This window comes from Glycine max, chromosome 18 (genome assembly GCF_000004515.6).
Source record: "Glycine max cultivar Williams 82 chromosome 18, Glycine_max_v4.0, whole genome shotgun sequence".
Lineage (NCBI taxonomy): Eukaryota > Viridiplantae > Streptophyta > Magnoliopsida > Fabales > Fabaceae > Glycine > Glycine max.
In genome coordinates this window covers 26,456,934-26,471,309 of record NC_038254.2, presented here as the reverse complement: position 1 = coordinate 26,471,309, position 14,376 = coordinate 26,456,934, and the positions used below count along the sequence as shown (strand labels likewise).

General features: G+C 39.5%; 1 protein-coding gene across 1 annotated transcript; it reads left to right on the top strand.

The window, feature by feature from the left end:
* The first annotated feature begins 1,223 nt into the window (after window positions 1–1,223).
* LOC113000184 (uncharacterized) lies at window positions 1,224–5,077 on the top strand. Its single transcript, XM_026126860.1, has 2 exons — window positions 1,224–1,650; window positions 5,019–5,077. Exons 1-2 carry the CDS (start codon window positions 1,224–1,226, stop codon window positions 5,075–5,077), a joined length of 486 nt encoding a protein of 161 aa, XP_025982645.1.
* The last annotated feature ends 9,299 nt before the right edge of the window (window positions 5,078–14,376 follow it).

The window sequence follows — 14,376 nt, the reverse complement described above, 5'->3', positions numbered from 1 at the left end:
AGGAACTCAATATGAGGCAACGAAGATGGATGGAGTTCCTCAAGGATTATGATTTTGGTCTTTCCTACCATCCAGGAAAGGCTAGTGTAGTAGCCGACACGCTAAGCCGGAAGTCCTTACATGTTGCGACTATGATGAGTTTGGAGCAGAGATTGATAGAGGAATTTCGAGATCTGAATCTAGCAATCGAGATGCGACCCAAGAGCTTATTTGTGGGAGCATTGCAGATCACCAATGAATTCGTAGATCACATACGCGAGGCTCAAGAGGATGACCCATTTCTGCAAGGCAAGGTGTTAGATGCAATGGGAGATAAGGATGTGGAGTTTAAGAAGGACACAACCGGGTTAATTAGATTCAAGGGGAGGATATGTGTACCATCTTTAGATGATTTGAAAGTTAAGATCTTGGAAGAAGCACATAAAAGTCGTCTTAGTTTCCATCCAGGAATGACTAAGATGTACCAAGATTTGAAGAAAAGTTTTTGGTGGCATGGCATGAAGAAAGATGTAGCTGAATATGTAGCAAGATGTTTGACATGTCAAAAGGCTAAGGCTGAGCACCAGCGACCATCAGGAGAATTGAAGCCACTAGAAATTCTGGAATGGAAATGGGAGAGCATATCTATGGATTTTGTATCTAGTTTACCCAAGACTTGTCATGGACATGATGTTGTGTGGGTCATAGTAGATCGACTCACCAAATCTGCTCATTTTATTCCGGTGAATATGAAGTATAAAATGGAGAAGCTAGTAGAGTTGTATATCAAAGAAGAAGTAAGGTTGCATGGAATTCCTTCCAGTATTGTATCAGACAGGGATCCAAGGTTTACCTCGTGATTTTGGACAAGTCTACACGAAGCATTGGGGACAAAGCTGAAGCTCAGTTCAGCTTATCATCCTCAAACAGATGGTCAGACCGAACGAACCATTCAGACTCTAGAAGATCTACTTCGGGCGTGTATTATAGAGCAACAAGGTAGTTGGATGGATTGTTTGCCATTGATTGAATTTACTTACAACAATAGCTACCAAGCCAGTATTGGTATGGCTCTTTTTGAAGCTCTATATGGACGAAAGTGCAAAACTCCTATTTGTTGGTACGATGAAGGAGAAGCAGTACTCCTTGGGCCTGAAATGCTACAACAGATTACCGAACAAGTGAAATTGATTCGAGAGAAGATAAAAGCATCTCAGGATAGGCAGAAGAGCTATTATGATAGAATGAGGAAGCCATTGGATTTTCAGGAAGGAGAACATGTGTTTTTGAAGGTTTATCCTGTAACCGGGGTCGGAAGAGCTCTCAAATCTAGGAAGTTGACGCCCAAGTATTTAGGTCCGTATCAGATTTTGAAGAAGGTGGGGCCTGTAGCTTATCAAATCGCTTTACCTCCGAGTTTATCGAATTTGCATCTTGTGTTTCATGTCTCTCAACTGAGACGGTACAACCCGGATCCATCACATATACTTGCAGTGGACAAGTTACAGGTGAAGGATAACCTTACCTATAAAGCACAACCTCAGAAGATTATTGATCGAAGAATGAAGTCGTTGAGAGGAAAGGAGATCACGTTGGTGAAAGTGCAGTGGGGACCCGATGAGGGTGATTCAACCTGGGAATTAGAGCATAGGATGAGAGAATTGTACCCAAGTTTGTTCATAGAGTAGTAATTTCGGGGACGAAATTCCTTAAAGGGTGGGAGTATTATGACATCCTAGAAATTTCTACCCGGGATTTTGTAAACGATGCATTTTGAATGATTATATATATGAGTATTATTAAGTGTATATATATATATATATATATATATATATATATATATATATATATATATATTAATATATACTCCTGGTAGAAGTAGGTATATTGGGGGAAAGATTCGCGGGTTAGGCTGATTAACGAAGAGAAATCTATAACTGGATAGTTATAGGTTAATTCTCAATTAATTACTCTAAAAAATTATCGTTTTGCGTGCAACTAAAAATTTAACAAAACCAACCTCTGAACCACGCTCGGGGTTTCATTCTGAGCGTTTTAATAAATATTGCTTACTTTCGAAAACGGGCCTCGACGGGTGCAGAGAAACGCGAGGGACTGGAACCAGAGAAACGGCATGCAAACTGAGGCAGGAATTTAGTGTTTCAGAAGGTAAGATTTTTCTCTTCTTGTGGCTGAGTATGAGTCACATCAAGAGAGAGAAAAAAATGGGCCCTTTTTTGCTCCACTCAAAAGGAGACATGTGGCATACCCTTTTTAAAAAAAAAGAAGAAAGAAAAGAGGAAGCCTTTTAAACAACCACGTTCTGTCTCCTCCCTCAGCCCAAGAATTCAGAAGCTTTTCTCCCTCTCTCTCTCACGTTGCTATTCTCTTCTTCTTCTTCACCATTGAAGATCCATCAAAGCTCCAACCTTTGCTCACCATTTCTGCTCCAAATCGCGAAAGGAGGCCATTTTCGGAGTCGTGAAGCGCACCTCTACGTTGTGGGACTTCAAATTTCAGGTTTGGGTAGACTTCTTCTCACATTAATTTCGTGGGTATTGGGTGTTTGGGAGATATGATGGGTAGTTTTACTAGGTTTGCGCCTTATGATAGTTATTTGTGAAGAAATTTGTGAAAGAATGCTAAACTTGTCATGTTGGGTGTGAGTCAAGCTTACCCATTCTGTTTTAGGGTTTTTATGATGATGCTTGTGATGCTTGTGTGCTGAAATTGCTGATGGAAAACTGATAGAGATGAAGGGTAGAGTTAACCTAGGGTTAAAAAGTGAGAATGTAGTGATATGAGTGGAAAAGTGTGATGCTTGGAGGGTTTGAAAAACTAAATATGGATTTAGTGGTAATTGGAGGTTAAAGTGAGTTAATCCTAGTTTGAAATGTCATTTAGGAATGTGGGAAAGCTTGGGCTGTGCAAAGGAGGAAAATGAGTGACCAAAGTGAAGGCAAGAGCCATTTCTAGGGTAAATTGGGTGTTGAGGAGTCAAATTTTGATTCGGTAGAGTTTTCTTCGTAAAACCAGTTTGAGCGAGTTTAGATTAATGTTATAGACTTGTTTGAGATGACAGTTTGCTCCAAAATTACCCCATTCTCATTTTCACTTCTCAAACCTTGAAAATCCACTAAATTGAGGGGTTTTAGATACCTAGATTTTGAGTTGCTTTGGTCTGAAGCTTGTCTTTGGTTTAGATATGATTTATACATGATTTAGGACTTGTAGGATCCAATTTGGGCAAAAATTGGATGAAGGCAAGAGTGATTTCGAAAATCTGCACTTTTATGCAGAATTTTGTGTTGAAATGTGCAGCAGAATTTTGTGCTTGTGCAGAAAATGCTTATGTATGGCTGGTTGTGGAAAGGGTTGTACATATTGGGTTCTGGACATTTTCTAGCAGATCCCAACGGTCAAAATGTAGACTTATGTACTAGGGACCGCCAGTAAAAATTTCGAGTCGATCCAACGGTGAACGAATTGCAACGAAGAGAATGTTACTGGGGCATTTGAGTAAGGAAAGCTGTGGTATTGGTTTGTGTTTTGGGCAGAGTTTTTTGCCTCTGCCCTATTTTCTTGGTTTTTGATAGTTCATGATGTTTGGATGTTGAATTTCTTGGATGTTGTGGAAGCTTGGAGGGATTGATGGGGACCCGGTGTTGAGAGGAACGAGGATAAGGGCTACGTGTTAGTACGTGAGCTCAGTTGAAGGTGGGCAACTGGGGATGGTGGATTTATGTGTGATTTGTGGATGTGGAGAGTCGACTTGCACCATCGCCCGATCGCCACCTAGTACCACATATGACGGGTACCCCATAATCCTACAAGCTTGAAGTGAGAAAGTGTGGAAGAGTCAGTCTTCCTACTTTTATTCGTTGACCACAAAGTAGTACCTGGAGATATGTCGCGGGGGTCAGGAGACCTTGGGGACGTCAGGTGGGGTGCTATTGCCCAAAACCAAGCTTGACCAATCCCAACCCAACCCGGGCATAGTCAGTCAGTGAGAACCTGTGATGTACCTAAACAGGCGAGCTCCTGACAGTCAACCGATAAAAGAACAAAGACCACAAAGCAAGGAGGCTTGTGTGGTGGTTGGCCAGCTATGGATCTTGAGTGATATTTGGAATATAGCCTCTGGTAATCGATTACCAAGGGTGTGTAATCGATTACAAGGCTTAAAAATGAAGACAGGAAGTTAAGATGGTCTCTGGTAATCGATTACCAAGGGTGTGTAATCGATTACCTGGCCTAAAAATGGGATCAGGAAGTTGAGATGGCTTCTGGTAATCGATTACCAAGGGGTGTAATCGATTACCAGGCTTAGAAATGGATACAGTATGTTGAGGAGGCCTCTAGTAATCGATTACCAATATTGTGTAATCGACTACACAGAGTAACAGGTCACTGGTAATTGATTACCAGTTATATGTAATCGATTACACAGTGCATATTGCAGGTTTCCATGTTCTGAAGCTGTGTAACTTAAGTTTGGCCTCTGGTAATTGATTACCAATGCTGTGTAATCGATTACCAGAGATGAAAAGCCTTGAGGCACACCTTTTAATTGCATGTAGTGGTTATGGGACGCATTGTGTTGCTACCGCAGTTAGATCTCTCGTGAAAGAGTCTACCCCCTTTCTTTTATTTCTCGTAGATCGCGATGGCAGCACAATTAATCCATGACCGAGTGGAGATGGAGTGCCTAGAGGGAGTTTGGGAGACCCTCGAAGGCAATGCAAGGTGCCGATTCCGGGGCACGATTCGTTTCACGGCTACTTCATTGGTACATCCAGAGGAACCAGCACGCACGCTTCAGCGCACTGTGGAGTGGATATTACCTACGCCTACTCCATATCGACTAGTGGAGCCAGTCCAGGTGATAGAGGTGACGTCATCTGAGGAAGACCCTGAGGCGGACCCAGAGGAGCTACCTCCTGAACCTGCTGTGGATGCTCTTGACTTTCCAGAGGGTGATGAGGACCCATTCCCTGAGGTGGATTCTTCCGAGGACGTCATGTCGGCATCTGAGGCAGACTCCACGGAGGAGAGCGGTCCTGAGGGGATAGCAACTGGTGGAGGTTCTTCATCGTAGCAGACGGCTCCTTAGACTAGGATTATATACTTTTTGGGGGTGGGTGTATCTAGTACAGATTGTTAGGTTTACTCTTTTTGTTTTTGTATGGGTAGACCTATTGTATAGAAATTTGATGATTGTATACATGTGGCTGAAGCCACCACAGTGGATACCTTTGCTCTGGATGTCACTATGTATTTTGCAAAACTCCCATATTTTTGGACAGCTTTAGATGATGAATGTACTTATGTTTAATCTTGTTATTTGAAAAGAAAGTGTTAACAAACTGTATTTGAAAGAGAGTTCATCGACCACATTTTAATTTATTATTTTACACGTGACAACCTAAAATGATGGCTGGTATACTTTTATTTTTGAAAGAGCAACATATTTTAGAGGTTATGCGTGATTAGAAAGAAATGACTCCGAATGGAGTTGTGAACTGGCCATTCAGGACTCTATAGTGATGATTTTCCTTCTGAACTTAATTACTGTGAAAAAGTGAAAGAAACGAAAAAGAAAAAAAAAATTTCCCATGGTTTTCATTATTTAAATCATTACTATTAAACCAGTCATTATTTAGGGACGCCACACTCTTCTCTTCCTCTCCCTTCATTCATCTTCTGCTTCCTCCAAGCTATTATCCATGGTCTCCTATGGTGGTGAGCTTCTTCTAGACTCATCTTCTCCTTGAAGTGGCGTCTCCTCTCTCTCTTCCTTCTCCATTCCGCTGCCATTCATCTTCCAAGAAGCAAAGGAATCCATTGATGAAGAATATCCTAGGCCTACAAGCTCCAATGGAGCGTACATCATTTCTACTCCTAAGGATCCCTTGTATAAGATATTAGATGAGTTGAGATCCCTTAAGTTGTGGAAAGAAAAACAAGAGAGAAAAGTAAAAGGTAAAAAAAGTGTGGAAGAAATAAGTCAAGATGAAAGAGAGGAAATAAGAGAGTTTGAAAGAAGAAAAATAATGAAAGAAATGAAAAGAGAAAAACTTGTCTCTTATAGTAGTCATGACTCTTGCAAGAATTTAAGTGAAGAACTTAGTGACTATTATAGAGGGCGTCATAGTTCACATACTAAACATCACTCCCAAAGAAGAGAAAAGGATAGAAGGCCTCAAGAGGTTAATATTAGCCTCCCATATTTCCATGTAAAAGACAATGTTGAGACCTACTTAGATTAGAAAATGAAGGTTGAACAACTCTTTGCTTGACATCATATTAGCAAAGAGAGAAAAGTTCCATTGGCTACCCTTAGCTTGCAAGGGTATGCCCTCTATTGGTGGACTTCCCTTGTAAGGGAACGAAGGATTCATGGGGATCCTCCAATAGAGTTTTGGAATGATCTTAAGAGTGCTCTTAGGAAGAGGCACATTCCCTCCTACTATGAAAGGGAGCTTATGGACAAGCTCCAAAGGCTTAGACAAGGGAGTATGAGTGTTGAAGAATATAGACAACAAATGGAACTACTCCTTTTAAGAGCTGGACTTAGGGAGGAGGAAAGAACAAGCATAGCTAAGTTCCTTAGTGGGCTTAATATGGAAGTGAGGGACACGGTTGAACTCCTTCCATATAGGGACCTAGATGAGCTAGTCCAACTTTGTATAAGAGTGGAGCAACAACTTAAAAGAAAGCCTTCTTCAAAATCTTATGGCTCTCACTCGTATCCAAGGAAGGACCAAGCCCATGGAATTTTGGGGGCTGCACCTTTAAAACCCAAGGAAGATAAGGGTAAGACCATAGAGAAATACACCCCTAAGACTAGTTCCCAATAAAGGACTAGCAACATTAAAATGCTTCAAATGTCTTGGGAGAGGTCACATTGCCTCTCAATGCCCCACAAAGAAAACCATGATCATGAGGGGTCAAGACATTTATAGTAGTCAAGAGGACACTACTTCTTGCCCTTCCTCTAGTGGAAGTGAAGATGAAGTAAGGGGTGAAGAGTCTAGTGAGGAAGTCTAGCCCCATGAAGAAGGTGACCTCTTAATGGTTAGAAGGCTCCTTGGAGGTCAATCTTGTGATCTATCTCAATCCCATAGAGAGAACATCTTTCATACAAGATGCAAAATTTTAGATAAAAATTGTTCTCTCATTGTGGATAGTGGATCTTGTTGCAATTGTTGTAGCACAAGATTAGTTTCCAAGTTGAACCTCACTATCATTCCCCACCCAAAACCTTATAAACTTCAATGGCTCAATGAGTAAGGGGAAATGATAGTTAACCAACAAGTGAAGGTACCTTTCTCCATTATAAGGATGAAGTTAATTGTGATATAGTTCCCATGGAGGCAGGACATATTCTTTTAGGAAGGTCATGGCAATTTGATAGGAAGATCATTTACAATGGCCTAACTAATGAGATTACCCTCACCCATCTTGGCACTAAATTTGTGTTGCATCCTCAAACACTTTCACAGATGGCCAAAGATCAACTAACTATGAAAGATAAGAGGTATGAGGAAGAAAAACTAGAAAACCAAAAGAAAAAGAAGAGTAAGGCCAAGGGGAAGGAAAAAGAGGAAAAGGATTCCTCCAAGAAGATTGTTAAGAAGGAAAATCATTTTGCAACAAAATGTGATACAAAAAGAGCACTCCTTCTTAAACAATCTTTCTACCTTCTCCTATCAAGGGAAACATCCCTTAGCACCACCATACCTCTTGAGCTTGAGGTTATCCCTCAAGTAAAGGAGTTGTTGGATGAGGATTTGGTTCGTAAGAGCTTAAATCCTTGTGCTTTGTTGGTGCCCAAAATAAGTATTATGAGGCACCAAATCCCTATGATAGGTGGTATGATGAATGTGTTGAGTGGTGCATCCTTCTTTTGTAAAATCACTCATGCACCCAACATCTTCATGATTTGTGTACATAGGGACTCATTAGGTAGGTTTGTTCTTATTTTTTGTTTCAATACAAACTTAGGTGCTCATATGGGACACCCTAGGTTTGTCACAATTTTTTATAGGAATAATCAACATGAAAATAAAGAAAAAGGTATTTTTTATTCCATTACTTTCCTTAACTTTTTAAATAGTGATCATAGGCTTCCCATGGACCCTAAGAGAATAAAGGTCATTACTGAGTGGCCTACTCCACCAAGTATAAGGGAAATTTGGGGCTTCAATGACTTAACAAACTTTTACAAAAGGTTTTTCCCATATTTTTCCATACTTTTAGCACCACTCATTGAGTTGGTGAGGAACTATGTTCTCTCATGGGAAGATGGTCAGGAAAAGGGTTTTCAGTCCTTACCCTACTCTAACATACCCAACATCACTAATACATATGTTTTTACTCTTTTTACAGGTGTTGAGGAAATAATCCTTGAGTTTCAAGAACCTATGGATTTGAGGTCAAATCCTTTTCAAGGGGGATGGAATGATGCAATCCTACCCTCCAAGGGCATTGGATAGAAGACTCCAAGAAGATTGGGCCAAAGATGCAAGAAAAGGTCCTAAGGTTCTCATGAGCCTTTGGGTAGATTTTGGGCCCATGGTCTCAGTATGAGCCCACTTATCTGTGTACATATTAGAATAGGATTTCTTTATTTTTGGGTCTTGTATTTAGGGCTCCATAATGTAGGTAGGGTACCCTAGAAATGTAGGATTTTTCAGCCCTTGTATTTTAGGGTACATAGACTAGTTTTCTTATTAGGGGTAGTTTTTTAATTTCACATGCATTAAGTGAATATTCGATGTGTGTGTTGAGAAATAAATTTAATTGAATTGGGAGAAGCCTAATCTAATTAAATTTTAGAGGGAGAGGTGAGCATTTGCTTGCTACACCCCATTGCCACATCATATAGTCACACTTTGTGCATGTCCTTCATGCTTTACAAGCCTCATGACACCTAAGCACACTTAGTGGAGAATCTTGGACTTGATCTTGGATTAGTGGGCTGAACCATAGCTAAAACTCACAAATCATAATTAGTGAAATTTTGGCTCCAAAATTTGGCTCCACAAATTCAATTTCAAATTCAAGAGAAATTTGAATAGAAATTTAAATTTCCCTCCAATTTTGTGTGACACTTAGGCTATAAATAGAGGTCATGTGTGTGCATTTTTTCAACTTTGATCATTTGAAAATTAAACTTCGGATTTCAGAGCTCTTTTAGAGCACAAATTTCATGCTCTTCTCTTCTTCCCCCTTCATTCATCTCCTTCTTCCTCCAAGCTCTTATCCATGGCCTCCTATGGTAGTGAGCTTCTTCTAGACTCATCTTCTCCTTGAAGTGGCATCTCCTCTCTCTCGTCCTTCTCCATTCCACTGCCATTCATCTTCCAAGAAGCAAAGGAATCCATTGATGAAGAAGATCCTAGACCTACAAGCTCCAATGGAGCCTACATCATGACCCTTCGCTCAGCGAACATGCACAGCTCATCCTTCTTCCAGATTCTTCCTCGCGCTTAGTCGAGGAATGTTGCGCTCAGCGGATGGCTCGCTAAGCCAGCAGATTGGCTTAGCAAGTGTATGCAAATCAACACTTCACAAGCTTGCCTAATTAACCTGAAATTGAGAGAAAATGATTATTAAACACACAAAACAGAATTACTAAGTATTTATTATCTATCTTTAACTAAAATAACTTATAACACTACAAAATAACCATAAATTGGAGGAGTTTGATACAATTTACATAAGTTTTATACACAAAAGTTAATCATATTCACCGACTAACAACTCCCTCAAGTTTACAGTTTTGCTTGTCCTCAAGCAAATAAAGAACAGAGCATTGGTTCCCAAGTGACAAAAATATGCAGTGATTATGTACAAAGGTGTATGCAACAAAAGTCACTAATTGCATGATACAAGAATGAAGCAAAATGCTCTCATCAGTTGTCTTTCACAAAATATGCAGTTATTCAAAGAGAAGAATAAAATGTAACCTGTACAATTAGATGAAGTTTGGCATAAGACAAATATTAAGGAAAGTAGCTTAAACCACAATCTCACGGCTACTGTTTCACTCAAGCACAAGTGTCTAAGTTATTCATTAATAAAAACTAGCAAGCGGTCCAATCTTTGCACTTCATCTCATGCCATAAAGTCAAAAATGTATAACAAAATCAAAAGGACTTTCCTAGGCTTGTAGTGAGGCTTGGCTACAAAAATTCATTGGTTTTTCTAGGATTCAAAGGCTTAGATTCTAAGAGGGCACAAATCCTAGACTTATCCAAGTGATCTTTTTAATACAATTAGCTTGCTCACTAGCTTTTCACTGTCATTTGCTTTTGACCTTATTACATGAGCACACATTTTCTTTGATTGCTTTCTTTTTCTTTCTTCTCTTTTTTTTTAACACACAACTTATGTGTTGTATGTGCTGATGCTTTATCTCTTTCTTTGCATCCCAATTAGTTCCACTCCCCCAAATTTGGGGTAAATTTTCCTTGAACCATATGCTCTCCTAGAGTCTAAATAAGGTATCTGGAGATAATCATTTAGGTTCAGGGTTCAATTATTGACAAAATCATTCAGCTCATAAAGGGTGCAAATGATACAATTATAATTCAGGGTAAGCTTTTTGGTGAAAAGGCTTGTGTATGAACAATCATGGCCTTCATCATGTCCTCATTTATACATTTCATTCTAAAATTCAGAGATTGATGCAAAGATTATTACTCATAGCTAGCCGTTCACTCACAGTTTAAGTTCACACTCTCACTGGTTTTGGTTCAAGCTTTACTTTCTCAATCAATCTGTCTACTGACCAACAATTCTAAATGCAAGTTCACATTCTTGTTCTTTCTTTGTCTAACATACACATTTGCTCAAACTCATGAAAAGAAACACAAATTCCATCACAATCATGCATTCAATCCAAAATCAAACCATACACCAATTTTCACCAAAAGATAAAAGTGTTTCACTGCATAATCATCAAAATCAAGTCAAACTGTTCTAAATGCTTCAAAATAAGCATTAACCAAAATCACTAAAAACCAATGTACTGAAACTATAATATAGTTGTAATTAGAGAGATCAACAGAGTCTGAGCATCCTCCTCATCTATCAGATGGAAAGACTGGGGAATCAAAGAGAGCAACAACTTCTTTGGATGAGGAATCAGAAAGATCAGCAGCTCCTCCAACTAGGAAATCAGGGGGATCAGCTACTTCTCCAGCTGGTGAATCAGGGGGAGCAGCAGTTTCTCTAGATGGGAAATCGGAGATGATAATCAGAGGTGGAGATGGGGGAACCACTTCAAGCTCAGGAGAAGAAGGTGGATTCATCACTGGAGATTGTGGGTCTGCTGGCTCTGGATCAACCTGTGTAGGTGTGGGCTCAGGAGGGGCAGCCTCGTTGGGTCTCACCAATGGAAGTTGAGCTTCAGGCCAGGCTACTTGCTCAAGAAAATGCTCTATAGGTATGATTGGCCTGTTATGAGCCAATTCTTGCAGGCTGTGCATGATAATAAACTGTCCTCGGAATAAGCTTTGTAGCATAGGGACTAAAGTTAAGAGATATAAGTGAAAAAAGAGTAATTAAGTTATATTGAAAAACTGAAATAACAATTATGTTAGAATAATTTTTTCTTACATGACAATTACAATGTGATAAAGAAAGTAACAGAACATTTATTTGACAAATTTATGATAAATTATTCATTGATTCGAATTAAATATTATTCATTTATTTTCATATTTATTAATTATTAGGGGTGTTCGTGGTGTGGTTTGGGCGATTTTTTCTCAAAATTACGTCCGAACCAAACAATAAATTAACATGCGGTTTGGTTCGGTTTGGACTTTTTAAAAAATAAAATCCAAACCAAACCAATCCATGTGGTGTGGTTTGGGCAGTGTCGCAACCTACCATTCGGCGGGAGGGCGACGCGGGGCTCGCTGGTGCGTCTTCCAAGAAAGGAATATGTGCGGAGTCGCCACCAATGTTTATTTGAGGAAAAACTTTGGAAAAACCGGAAAAGACGTGGTCTATGAACTTTAAGTGAAAGGTTCAGGAGTTGTATTTACGTACGGGGAAGGTATTAGCACCCCACGCGTCTGTCACAGGAGACGGCAGCCTTTAATCAAGTGTGCAAACATGACTTCAATTTATTTTATGTTCCCTTTTTACGCCTTTATGTCTTTTTGTGCCTTTTATATTTTTATCTTTTTGTGGTCGACAAGGGTGTTTCCGTTGCTCCTACGTATTCCTCAATTGTGATAAGGAAATCAGACCTACGTAGTTCTTTGAGAACTAAGCGTTGGTTAAGTTGTTTTTTATCCTTTTTGGCAAGATATGTTTTTATTGAATGAAAGGTCATTTAAGGCGTTGGACCATTAAACAATCTTTCGACTCTTTTGAAAGGAGAGAAAACATTAAGGTATTGGACCATTAATGATCTCTTATTATTTTTGAAAGAGGTAATAAAGCTACATGTTGATTTTAGGCCTTTAGAAATCTACGTTTAACCAATAAAAGCGGAAAAGACCATTTCAAGGCGTTGGACCTTTAAAAATGGCTTTTTTAGGTGATGACAAAAGTTTGATTTATGAATTGATTTTAGCCTTAGTTTCACTTTGGTTATTAGTTGTCATACCCTAATTTCGTCTGGGGACTATTGCTTGATGGCATGCAACCTTTGATTGACTGCTTCGAAGTACTTAGCACACTTTGTTGCACAATATGTGAAGTCCTGAGACACGCCAGAAATCAAAAGGAAGCATGGTTACACGATCCGTGAAATTCTGTAATGTGGCGGAAATCAAAAGGAAGTATTGTTACACTATTCGTGAGTTTCCGTAACATCTTCGAAAGCTAAAAAAGAGTAAATACATGATCCATAAGGTTCTGTAACCTTACAGAAAGAAAATAAGTATTGTTACGAAATTCATAAAGTTTCGTAGCGTTATGGAAAAAGAATCACCAAAAAAAGCAAAGGGGGTGTATTTAGTAAAAAAAGGGTGCAAATAGCAATTAGGCCCACTTGGGCCTTCCAAATTCTTCCTCCAGAAGGCGGTTGCTTTTGGAGGAAGCAACCTGGCTCGCCTCGGTGAGCTGAGCTCGCCTGGGCGAGCTGGGTGGCAAGCTTCTCCCTTATTTTGCTATAAATAGGGGGAGGAATGAAGAAGGAAGGGGTTCAGCCTTCTTGGCACTTCGTATTGTCTGGAAATTGCTGAGGAAAATTGTTTTCGTGAAGAAAATCCAAGCCGAGGCGCTTCCGTAACGTTTCCGAAACGTTTCCGTGGGTAATTACGCGAAGATTTTAGACCGTTCTTCGACATTCATCGTTCGTTCTTCGTTTTCTTCGGTCTTCAACCGGTAAGTACCCCAAACCGAGCTTTTCAATTCATTCTATGTACCCGTGGTGGTCCCCATTTGTTTCATGCACTTTTATTCTCGTTTTCATTTACTTTCCGTACCCACTTTTGACGTGCTTCAGTCATTTATTTAAGTCATTTCTCGCCTAATCAAAAAATAAAATAAATTTACACCGATCATTTGATTTGTAATATCCGTTAATTTCTGTTAAAATGAATTCCGACCATTCGGTCGTGCCATAACCATGTTGGAAATCAAAAAAGAGGTAAAATAATAATATAATAATCAAAAATACCTTTTAGTAAAAGAAAGCGGAAAAATCAATCTCGTCCACAAAAAAGTGAAACTAAGGTGAAACTAAGGCTAAAATAAACCCGCAAAGTCAAGCTCGTCCACAAAAAAGTCACTAAAAAAGGGATTTGAAAGTTCAATATCTCAGTTTTTCTTACCAAGTAAATGGATCACCTTAAAATGATCACCTTCCAAGTAAAAAGAATCGCTTGATTCACCCTTAAAAAAGAACTACATAGGTCTGATTTCCTCTTCGATGGAGGGTACGTAGGAGCAAGAGTCCCGCTTTTGTCAACCTCAAAAATAAAAAGAAATAAAAAGGTAAGATAACACAATTTCACAATTCTAAAAAATAGGCTGTTGTCCTTTGAGACAAACGTGAGAGGTGCTAATACCTTCCTCAAACGTAAATACAACTCCCGAACTTAGAATTTTCATTTTGTCCTTCGGTTTTTCCGACGTTTTCCACAAATAAACGTTGGTGGCGGCTCCACTGGGGACTGTTTTTTGTGAGTTAGGCCTATTTTAGGGAATTGTGGTATTGTGAAACTTCGTGTGTGCATTTTGTTGAACTGTGTAAATATGATAACTGCTATCTTTTCCGCATTTTTACACTGCATTCTAAGCACCCACGGGTTTGAGTAAAAAAGGGGCCCTATACCCGGGTTCATGGGAATTTAAGGAGTGGAGGTGAATCTATGGTCATGCTAGGTCTCCGACTTGCTTGATAATAGTGAATCCTAGTCTAGAGCT